The sequence below is a fragment of the Apteryx rowi genome, unplaced genomic scaffold (assembly GCF_003343035.1).
Source record: "Apteryx rowi isolate R43461 unplaced genomic scaffold, aptRow1 scaffold_210, whole genome shotgun sequence".
NCBI lineage: Eukaryota > Metazoa > Chordata > Aves > Apterygiformes > Apterygidae > Apteryx > Apteryx rowi.
This window is the reverse complement of record NW_020448420.1, coordinates 866,430-878,015: the sequence shown is the minus strand read 5'-3', so window position 1 is coordinate 878,015 and position 11,586 is coordinate 866,430. Positions and strand designations below refer to the sequence as shown.

The following is an 11,586-nucleotide window of genomic DNA, read 5'->3' as shown; positions in this document are numbered from 1 at the left end:
ACTGCAATATTTTCAGCAACTGGTACTGTCATTTCTGGACATATATATTCTGCTACTTTATAATAAGAGAAATGATGCTTTGGACCAGTGCTATAGAATCAAGTAGTATTTTTTTATAAATATCATCAGAATTCTTGGATAACATCACTTCCTGTTCAACCTGTTCCTTTGCGTGACTGAATTTTATTTGGATTTTCCAATCAAAATTCTGATTGCCATCAATATCGAGCCCTGCATCAGCCCTTTATGAGTTCCTTGCAGACTAACAAAATCTATGTGCAAATATGGGCCGCAATCTCACAAACACTTAAACACATGTCACTCACAGATGTAACTATTTAACCTTCATTTCAATGCTGATGCACATGTTTACAGGAGCAAAAAACAGTTGCATCTTTGTAATGCATTTTATAAACATGAGGTATTTGCCAGGAAATTGTGTGCTTTGCTTTATGACACTAAAAGCCCATTAAGTAGGATTGATCTTAAACTTCTTATTTAAAAAAATAACATTTCATAACACTGCATTAATTGCATAATTTACCTAATTGGTGATGTTGACTGATGTCAATGTTAATAGCAGAACGTTGTTTGTATACAAATAACATTCGTTTTTTTGCTGGCATTGAAATTACAAGCAGTAAATTAAATTAAATATTAAACATTAACTTGAAATCAATAGTGCAACAAATCTCATTAAGGGGGAAAAATTGTAATATGTAAATCCATTCCAGAATTTTATCACAATGAATAATGAGTTCATTACAAAAACTCGACTGCAGAGGAAGGAAATGAATATGGAAGAGCCATTACAGTGCAAGCACCATCTATAGAGTTCAAAGCAGATCCTCAGCTGCTGTAGACTGTCACAGCCCTGCTGAAGCCAAAGCATGACCGAATTTTAGACAGCGCGATATGAAATGCAGAAGGGATTCAGAGGAAAGGAATTATATCCCCCTTCATTAACTGTCCTGTGAGTGTATTATCAGACATCCCTTGACTGAGCCTTCAACTCCTTGCTGCCCCTCGCCTGGCGCGGGCTGTGCCCGTCCCAGGGATGCACGAGTCTGGAGTGTGTGTTTCTCCCAGCTTGCGCCCCGGACTCGCGGTGCTGGGGATGTGGGTACCACGAAGGGCCTCGCTCCCATGTGCCAGTGGTGCAAGCTCACGCCAGAGGAAGCGATCCCAGCCTGAGGCCTGGGTTTTGCACAGGGAAGGCGTCTCTCATGCCCAACGCAAGACACCCAAGTCCAAACCTGCGATCATTTTACTTGCTACCCAAGCCTGGAGGTGACTAAATTCATGGTGTGTCTTACAGCTTTACTTCAGCATTCCCTCAGGGCCTACAGCTGCACCTTTTCGTGGGGATGGCTGCACACCTGCCTCGCGCCTGAGCCCGGTCCAGGCACGTTGCTGTCCACGCGCCCTGGGCACGCCGGTGCATCTCAGCTGGCCGGTCCCGCTGCCATCCCTCCTACTGTGGCAGAGCCCTGTCCCCGACACAGCCATGCTGAGAGCCCCCAACACTGCCCAAGGCCTGCTTTAAGTGCCTATGGCTTTAGCTGTACTGGGGCCTTCATCGTCTTCTCTTACATGTACGTCAGCTGACTCTTCCCCAAATGCAGAACAGAAAAATTTGCTGACCACTTCTGCCTTTGCATTAGCATAAACAATATCTTCCCTTTCATATCCAGTAAGGGATTGGTACTGAGTTACATTTCCTTTTACTCTTGAGAAAACGGCTACTGTCCTCAAGTTTGCTGACCACAGATCCTCATATTGCTCTTCTGTTTCCCAAATCAGTTCTCCCCACTTCTTTACTTTTGATTTTTTCACATGAGACCTTGACTTTTGGGTATTCAGGGAAATGTTCTTTTGTTGTTCCTAAATATTAAGAATTTTCTTTCAGTTTTTTTTTTTCTCCCAAAAGATGTAGTTCAGGATTCTTTTCTGCTTTCTTAATTGGGCTGTTCTAAACTACCACATTTATATTACTGATTTGGACTTCATTCTGCTTTCATGGAAAACAAAAAACCACAGTCAACTCATGATCACTTTTACTAGCTCAGCCATAATTTTTTTTAACTTCTGTAACCTGTTCTTTTCTATAAAGATGAAGATTAGTATACTCTCTCCCAGATCAACATGTCAGTTAGGAAATGGCTATATCTTTAGCTCCTAGAAATGTTAAGGGCTTTTTAGTACTGGTAAAATGAGATATCCATGTGTCCCTCAAAATACAGCTCTCTGCCCAGTTAAAGCCCCCCCCCCAACAGTCCTACTCATTGCAGATGACTACATAAGCAGCTGGTCACTGTGGACCAGGAAGGGGCTGCACTCTGACATAGTTATCAGGCAGAGGATGTGTTGTGCGTGGTTGGAAAGGAGACTGACTGGGGCCACTCACTATACCTTTCCTAAGTAGGTGTTAGACAATGATTTTAACATCCCAAATGGAATGAAAAAGGGAGTATTACACTGTTCCTGATGGAAATATTAGCTGATCTTGGTCGCCCACATTTTTTTTTATTTTTAAAAATGTCCGTGATTCTTTTTGTTTTCTACAAAGACCAGTCAACATATTTCATTGACAAGTGGAACTAAACCTCACTTCTTTTTCCTCTGATACAATTCTCATTTTATTTCTTCTGATAAAACTGCTCAGAGCACAGGTTGAGAAAGGCATGCCTTTGGCTTGTTTCCATTCAGTTTCATCTACTGAGAAATTGGGCTGTGATTACCGGCTAGGAGGTGAAACCACACTGTCTGTGAATGGGGAAAGGCAACAGTGCACTTCACGATACGCAATGGAAAGGGACTGTTAATGTGCAACACTGAATAAAAACACACTCACTTGTTGAAGACTTATTTCCTATTTTCTTAATCCTGTCAACAGCTGGGATGCCACTATGACTGTTCTCCATGATAAAGTACTGAGATTTGCTTTCTCTGCTGAAGGGATGCAAGCACATACGAAATTGCTCTCCTCGACCTTACAGAGCCTGCACACAGTGTGCTTTAAGGCTCTAATTATTCTGTGGCCATCTGGATGCTGGTCTAGTCTTCATTTTACTATTTTTTGTTTTGGTGGCTCTTAGATTACACTGGTTGGTAGCAGAAATTCCAGGACTCTGGGGGTAAGCCTAATGTGGTGTCTGAACCACAGGCAGCACTAGTGGCACCATGTGACAGAGCTCCAGTCTGTGCAAAAGAAAGGTCCAGCCTGTAGGGCAGGACACTGAGTTAAGGCTCGAGGCTTGGGGCAGCAGCTGAACATACGATGTGGCTCTCAGCTGCTCATACGTGGTGTTCTTACCTGATGGTTAAGCCAGGAGCTGGGGATCTCAGGTCGCCCTCTGTCTCTTAGGACATTGTCCTTCATGCTTTCCACGCAGGGGTGTTCTCGCACTTTAGAGCCGAACGGGGGCTCGTACTCTTTCACTTCTGCCAAGAGAATAAGCAAACACAAGGTTATTCATCTGGGCTGTGCTGGTGCCAAGTGCAAAGGGAGCTGGCTGTTCTCTGAAGGAGTAGGAGCTACTGATTAGCTGCTCAGTGCCATACTGTTCTGCCTGACCAGCTCCAAACAAAGGAAAGCCAATTGGCATTTTCAAAAATGTTTCAAATGTGTTTCTCCCACACACTGCCTCCCTCCCTTTTTCTTTTCTAGCCAACTAAACAATTTCCATTTAAACCCTTTTGTACATAATCATATTAGCAACAGTCAGAGCATCAGAGTAGCCTATAATGGCTATTGCAGTTGCCTTTGAATCTCTACTGAGGTAAAACTCACAGGGGCTTTAAGGACAGTTTTGCTTGAGCTAGGCTTGCAAGAATTGCTTACTTTGGTCTGTCTTAGTTCCCTTGGTCTTCACACACATTTACCAGGTGAAATTTAAACTGAAACCTATCTAGGTCATAGATATTAATGATGTGCTGGATTGCTAGGAGGAAACAGCTGCGTGAAAAGCACAAAGGAACAATAAGAAGCAGTGCTGGAAGCTGCTGTACCGCCCTTGTTTATTACTGAGCTATGTTCCCTGGTAGAAAGTAGTAGGCTGCTCTTATTTTAGGCCTCTTCGCCTMAATGGGTCAGTTTTGACCCATGATGCAGCGGGCACAGTTTCCTGAACAGGCTGCTGCCATTCTACTTTTTGTTTGTGTGTCGCATATTTTCTTTGCTTTTCTTTGGAGAGAGAAAGGAGAAGGCAGACATATGGATTGTTTGGAGAAAACTCAAGAACTCTCTGAGAACGGAAATATTACAGTAGATGCTGACACAATGTAGAAAGTTCTGTGGTTTCTTTGGGAACAGATGGAGAATTTACTCACAGGCCTAATGACTTACTAGTACTAGATAAAGATTTATGAAGTTGGTCTGTTCTACTGTTTCTTATTTCTTTCTAGGAATTAATTGAGGGCAAGAAAAACTGAAGTGTAATCTACAAGGCAGTCTGAAGAACGCATGTGAGTGCCTAGAAGATGTGTGACAAGTGAGATGAACGAGATGGAGAAACAATCCTGTTGTGTAATGTTACAACCAAAGTTCAAATGCAGTGTCCAGCGCTGTTCACTCATCTGAAAGGGCATTTTACAGCAAAAAGAGGCTCTGAGGAGGGTGATAACAATGATTAAAGGCCCAGAAAAAAATCTCCTGTTAAGGGAAGAACCTCTAAAGCTTGGCTTTGTTTACTTGAGAAAGAGAAAGATAAGAGGTGATATGGTAAAAAAAGGTGGTGTACTAAAAATAGTTAATGATTGAGATTGTAGGTCAGACCCTTCCAATTGCCCTGTCCCGTAATAAAAAAGGGGGTATTCAACATAACTAAAAGGTGGAGAATGTGGCTTGGAGGAAAAGAAATACTTTTCTCAAACACCTTAGAGTCAGGCTGTAGAAGTCATTGCTACATGATGGTCATGAGATGAATTTAGCAGGCTACAGGAAAAGAGAGGGGATTTCTAACCTAAAAAGAATAGCCCAAGCTACAGTAACAAACATTCTGGAAGAGATATTAAACTCTGTACTTCAGATCTTCAGCATTTAGAGATCCAGCTGCAGCCAAATGTGTGTATACCGAGGCAGATTACCCCCAGCTGCCTCCTGCAGAGCTCTCCCTCCTTCCCCTGAAACATCTGGTGCTGGCCACTGTTGACACAGAGCTCTGGGCAGTGGTTACAGTCCTGAAACACAACTCTTATCTTCTCAGAAGTAAATCACTTTCTTTAAGACTCAAGAGCCAAAGTCTGTTTTGCTTTCTTCCCTCCACAAGAAGGCACACCAGTTTCAAATGCATTAATCTGAGTTAGAGATTACTCAGCCAAAGTAAATTTACAAGCCTTTAGCCCTAAAAACTAATTGGGAAGTTGCCATCTTGCTGATCAGGTCTGATTTATGATGCAGTGGATGTAAAATGATTACAAAGTAGATACTTTTACTTCCAAAGCTAACCATAACATTAATGATTGCTGAGGGAATCTATATAGCATGCCAGGCATTTGACCTAGACTGCTGTTTCTTATGCCATCTACATCAGTAATTATTTGATTATGGTAGTGGTCTGGGACACGAGCCAAGGTGCAGGGATCTCTACTGCAATATGCAGCACTAGCACAGAAGATGGTGCCTTTCTCAAGGAGCTGTTAGGGCCAGATGATCAGGACAAAACCTGAGGGGCAAAACAGGCTGGAAAAGAGCAGGGAAGTGAGATGGAAGTGCCAAGCAAAAAATGCTAAGCAATGGCATTCTCCTCCTACTGGTTCACCTGACTGCAGCATGACACTATCGGATCTTTTGAAAGTTCCCAGGACTACGTAGTCTACTTATAAACAGGTTATCTTGTGCATATATACATCTTTTTCATGAATTCCCTGCAAGCCTGGCTCTAATCTGCACTTCTGTGTATTTCTCAGAGGAGTCTGAATGTCCAACAGAGGGGAGCTGGTGCTGTCATGCGGATGTGTTCCCTCTCACTGAGCTTAATTCAAAGGCCATTCAGGTTCATGAGATGGTTCACAGGGGAAAGGGAAACCCGTGCTGGGCAATTGATAGCTCTGTAATATGTTTTCCTTGTTTGAGAAACTCTTCCTATGCTATGAGCATTCCTCTTCCAAAAGCAGACTGAATAGTTTTTGGGGAATTTTTTTTTCGGTAAAGAAAGAGAAATTGAGGCCAGATGTCAATTCGCTGTAATGACTTTGTAGTAATGTATTTGTGCTTTCCCTCAGTTTGAAAAGCATGCAGCATTTTCTTGCTATTTATTATCTTGCTTCTCTTTCCCTTAGAAAGAAAAGCCCACTGAATCCTCTTGCAGTAAATCATCCTGATGCTATGGAATCTCAGGTGTCAGACACATTTTGCAATAATAGCTGGGGTTATTCATGGATCATGTTGACACGCTACGGTAGATGTAACAGATGTCAATTTGAGGTAGGTTAAGAAGTTTGTGGCTAGCTGCTTGTGCACTGCTTTACACAGATGCTGAACCTATTTTTCATTCCCTATGTTTCTTTTGTTTGTTTTTAGACCAGTCAGGCACTAAAAATGACAACTGGCTGAAGTACCATAAATACCTGGGGTGTCATAACATCTTCATGAACTACAGCACCTGAATAATGGCAGGGTGCCTTCAACTTTAACCTCCAGCATTTAATCCCTACGATTTTTGTGAGCTACCTTGCACTAATCACCACACCTCTGGTTCCCTTTGACTCTGGCATGGCCATAACTCTCAGARAGGCTGGGACTGGATTTTCAGCCTCAAATAGAGACACTACTGAAAATCTATTTGCTGTGCCTGATGAATGCTTTGGAAAATCTGGCTGTGGGTTTCTCATGAAAAATATGTCTCTGTCTCGTGATCTTTTTCTATGCTAAGTTTTCTGTAGTAAGACTCTTTTCCTTTGGGTCAGAACTGCGAACCCCGTTGACACTCCCCCATGGGATTGGTCTTGCTGATTTCAGTGGGACAACTCCTCCTGCTGGAAGATGAGGGTTCTCTTGTGGAATTAAAGCAGGAATGAGGTGAAAGAAGGCTGGCAAAAATGAACAGTGGAGTGCTGTCCACACCAGTGGACTTGTGTTCTGAAACTTTTAGGTCCTTTTGAAACGTCCCTCATTTTAGAGCTACAAAAGCTGAGCCACAGAAGGGATAAATCACTGGTGGAGCTACTATGACAGTTCATGTGCACACATGCATACACAAATATTTGTGTGTGTGTGTGTGTGTGTGTGTGTGTGTGTGGTGTGTGTGCAGACTGTGCGTTCTCTTCACATTACTGGAAATTGAATGGTAGGTCTATTTAGCTGGTGTGCAAAGGGATTAGGCAGAGGCTCAAGAGCCATTTCACGACCAAGGTTAAGGGGTTGTCAAAAGCTTATCTCACGTTTTTCCTAAGTTTCCCCATTCCACACCGTCAGAATGTGATCAGTGGCCAGGAGAGGTGGGGATACATTGAGATGGGGGGTGACTGATATTCCCCCGGGAATGGCTGTGGTTGGAGGGAGGAAAAACTCCATCCCTGGTGTGGCAGTTCCTGAAGGTGGACTCATGTAAAGCTGCTACTGATTCCATTTGGGAACAGTGAACTCACTGTGCAGCTTCTCTTGCACAGACATGTTTTAAGTGACTTCACATACCCATTCTCCCTTCCAAAGGTTTGGAGCTACATCAACTCTGACACAAGGATAAGGTTACAGGCTACTTACTCACTATGTGCTAGATCTTGAGGTGGGAAAGTAGAGGAGCACAGAGCACATTTAAACACAACATGAAGCATAGTGCAGTGATCTTATCTACTGTTACCTGAGCTTGTTGACCTGAGCTTACTCGTTTACACGGAGCACTGTAGTAACACAGAATTTCTCCAACCTTACTATCATGGGGTGACACTCCACTGTGTGGATCCACCAGCTTGGGGTTATATCCCACCATGCACCAGCGCAGTGCAGCCATGCCCTCATTGGGTTCCACCCCACAGAAGGACAGGCTGAAATCAGACCCTTGCTGCATCCGCCTCAGGGCCTAATGCACAGGCTTAGCCCCACTGTACAGGCTACCAAAAATGTGCCATGCTGCCAGGAACCGCCACCTCTGCACAATCAATATAACGAAAGCCAAGCGTTTAATGAGGTACAGGATGCACAAATGTTTAGTAACCAAACTAGGGATCTTGGCTGACTCTTTCCAAGTAAGTGCAAGATTAATCAGAGCTTTTATTCATATTAAACACAGCGCTGGTAAAACAAGGCTGCTATTTCAATCACAGCTCTGCTGCTATACTAAAGCCAGCCACCACTCCAGGCAGTACAATACCGCACAAACAACGTCGCCATTTTATGAGGGATTTCTCCTCTCCCCCTTCACCAACCTTGTATATCAAGAAGAGCTCCCTCTGCACTCCTTCTCCCCTGCCACCCCCAACAATCCCCCACCCATAGCCGCTCCAATAAAAAACAGATGCTTTTCATTTCTTTCTAGGAGGCTGTTGGAGAAATTACACTTGCCTCAGTCGCCAAAGCTGTGTTGCTCTGAAAGCAAGTGGTTGAGATGAAAATTATATTTTTTGCAGTGTGCAGCATCTGGTGCACAGCTGTTGCACTGAATGAAATACCAAGTTAACGGCAGTGTGGAGCAGTTGAAGTTCTCCCCGAAGTAGTATTGCTGAATTTCTAAATATGCCTCTTAAATTATACTCCGGTGAAAAATCAGTCAAACTCGATCTTTGCCTCTGTCTCCCTTTCCCTTGTGCCCCATTTCTGCTTCTCCATATTTAGCACAACAAAGTAACAATGAACAGCATGGCCTTTCTCGAAAGCTGATCCCACCTGCTTATCACTACAGCAGCTTYGCAGTATGGATTATGCTGTCGGGTATTTTTGTTTAAACGTCTGCTGACTCAAAAGGCTTGGCATACTGTAGAAACTGTGTTTGACAAAGCCTCTGTAGTGAAAGGACCTGCCTCCATCACCTCCCACACTCACCAAACACCTGCACATTGACAAATGAAACCTGAGAGCTCCCTTTGTTAAAGTCACTGTATCTTTATGCAGCTCAATGACAATTAACCCCCCTCCACGCTTTCCTCACTAATGAAAGTTGTTAATGACATTGTCTTAACATAAGACTGATACTCCTGCTTCCAAAACTTCCAAGGACTTTCTCTAGTGACAGAGAGCTAACATGGTCAGCAAATCTGTGCTGCAGAGAAGGTCTCTATATCTTTCAGGCTCCTTTGGACAGCCTGGCTTCAACCAGGTCAACCTACTCCAATGTATACATGAAGTCATTTCTCTCAGTGCACAACAGTTTAGGAAGACAAGAGGGGTTTGCATGCGCTGTGGGAGCTCCTCTGGAAGGCTGCGATCAGAGAAGGGAGTCTCACAAGTGACAGATGAAGAGAGAAAGCAGTGGGGGAGCTGTAATCATGAATCACTGTAAGGGTATTTCTGCAGCTGGTTGCAAAGACAATCAGACTGCACGAACCAAGGGAAGTATCTAAGAAGGAAATGAGAGAAACCGTGCAGTGCTGCTGCAGCTCAGTACCAGACACAAGCAAAGGGAGCTACACCCTGGGAAAGATATTTAGCTGCTCTGGATGAAGACACTAAGCCCAAGTTCCACCCCATGGGGCCTACAGACTTGCCCAAATATTCCTGTGGTTTTGTTGGGAAGTTCAGCCACCTGGAAAGATGACTGAAATATTGAAATGAAATCCAAGAAATGTGTTTCTGGAGACAAGGATGACTGAGGAATGAATAGGAAAAATCACGACCTGGGGGTTAAACTCCATCTTGAAAGGGAAGGGGATGCTGGACCAGAGAGACTTGTTCATTTCCTAAAATGACTTTAGYTCTTATTCTCAAGGTTATCATGGGTCAGTCTCTACTAGCTAAACATGCTGGCTATTTTCCTTCCTTATGAAACTCTGTTTACATCCTCTTTTAGGCAGTTGGCTTCTGAGAAGAGCAGCAATGAGGTTTGCTCTTGTCACAATCTCCATTTCACTGTACTCAGCAAATATCAACAGGAAGGGACTCAGGCATCAGCAAAGATGATAAACTCCAGAACGAACAATGCATAGTTATATTAATAAGGTGAGCTGCTAAATGCAAGAAACAGAAAGAACTCAAGAGACAGGGAAAAGATCCCTCTTCTCAGGTTCTAAATCTCCTCAGTCAAATTTACAAGATGCAAATGAAAAGCTGAGGTTGCGCCAATATATTTAGAAACATACAGGCCTACAAGAGTTAAATGTGAATAGGTTTGCCTTGGAAGATGCCAAACTGAGGTTCAGTTCTGGAAGCACCAAATGTTTTTTATCTTGAAATGCTTGACTAGAAAATAATTCTTTTTCATGCTTTTATGCTAGGACTAGCTGAATGCACACATAGTTGTTTTGTAGCTTTCCTGGCAGGGTGCAACTAGGGGCAAATCTGTTATCCACAGCCTAGCTCACCCCCCAAGACCAAATGCTGGTTGGACATAGAAGGAGCCTGAGGTGGAGGCATTCCTCCCTCCTGAACACAGCCACCCTGATGTAGCCACACAGCCATCCTGCAGAGCCTCTCCAGAGACCTCCACGGACACCCTTGTGGTATCCCACAGATGTCAGCAGAGAAACAGGCAGCAGCTAGCAACAGCATGTCTTCCCATGGACATTGGTGCCCCTGTTATACACTATGTTCCCAATACTGCAGTGCTCTACACTGCAGGATTGTCCCATCTCTGTGGCAGCCCTTGGAGATGCAACTGGGCCAAGTCTGCCAAAAAGTTAGCTTCTGTGGTTTTGGAAGTAGGATAGCAAACTGAACCATAGTTTCACATCTACCATAACATCTGTTAGTATTACCTGCAACACCCTCGTTCCTTAGTCTGCCTGTGCAAGTCCCAGAGTGTGCAGAAGCTTTTGTTAGCTGCAAACACCCATGAATGTCAGACACTACCATGAGACTGAAGAATTTTGTATGTAACTTAGTCTCATTTTAGTCCCTGAATTAAGGTGAAAACCTTCAAATACTGCGATATGTAATGCAGATATCTCAACAACAACTTCTAGCACATACCACTGCGGCAAACTGGGAATTCTGCATCAGCGTTATGCAAAGCAGACATGGAGATTTTGTTTCCATGAACAAACTCTGAATATGAACAAGCACAGCAGCTCTTCCTGATGCAGTTCTGATAGTAAGTTCCACTTATTTTTTTAACTGCACTTCGAAAAACCAAGGGATGTTTGTTTTATATGTGGATGATCTCTTGCAACATCACAGAAAATGATGGGCTGCAGCTGGGCTTTTTGTGAAAGTAGAAACATTTTTGGATTGCTATGACAGTTCTTACTGAAATGATCAATTAATAAAAGTGACACTCGCAACGCCCTCATTACATTTCAGAATTAACAATTAATGAAGGCAAATGGAGGGCATTTACCACTTCTTGGTCTTATTATTTCAGGCTCTCTTATGTTTCTGATCATTTTGGATCAGGACAGCCAGACAGAGTCAATCTGTGGCTTCTCAAGATGTTGTAGTTTAAAGAAAATCCTCAATCCTGCCAGTGAGGGGGATGGATGAGAGGAGGAGGAGAC

The 11,586-nt window shown here is 43.4% G+C and overlaps 1 protein-coding gene across 1 annotated transcript in view; it reads right to left on the bottom strand.

Annotated features, from left to right (window-relative positions):
- Window positions 1-11,586, bottom strand: part of TGFBR2 (transforming growth factor beta receptor 2) — a 65,096-nt gene that overhangs the window by 2,540 nt on the left and 50,970 nt on the right. Inside the window, exon 6 of the mRNA XM_026064211.1 lies at window positions 3,317-3,444. Coding sequence (XP_025919996.1) covers window positions 3,317-3,444 — 128 coding nt within the window. The remainder of the gene's footprint in view (window positions 1-3,316; window positions 3,445-11,586) is intronic.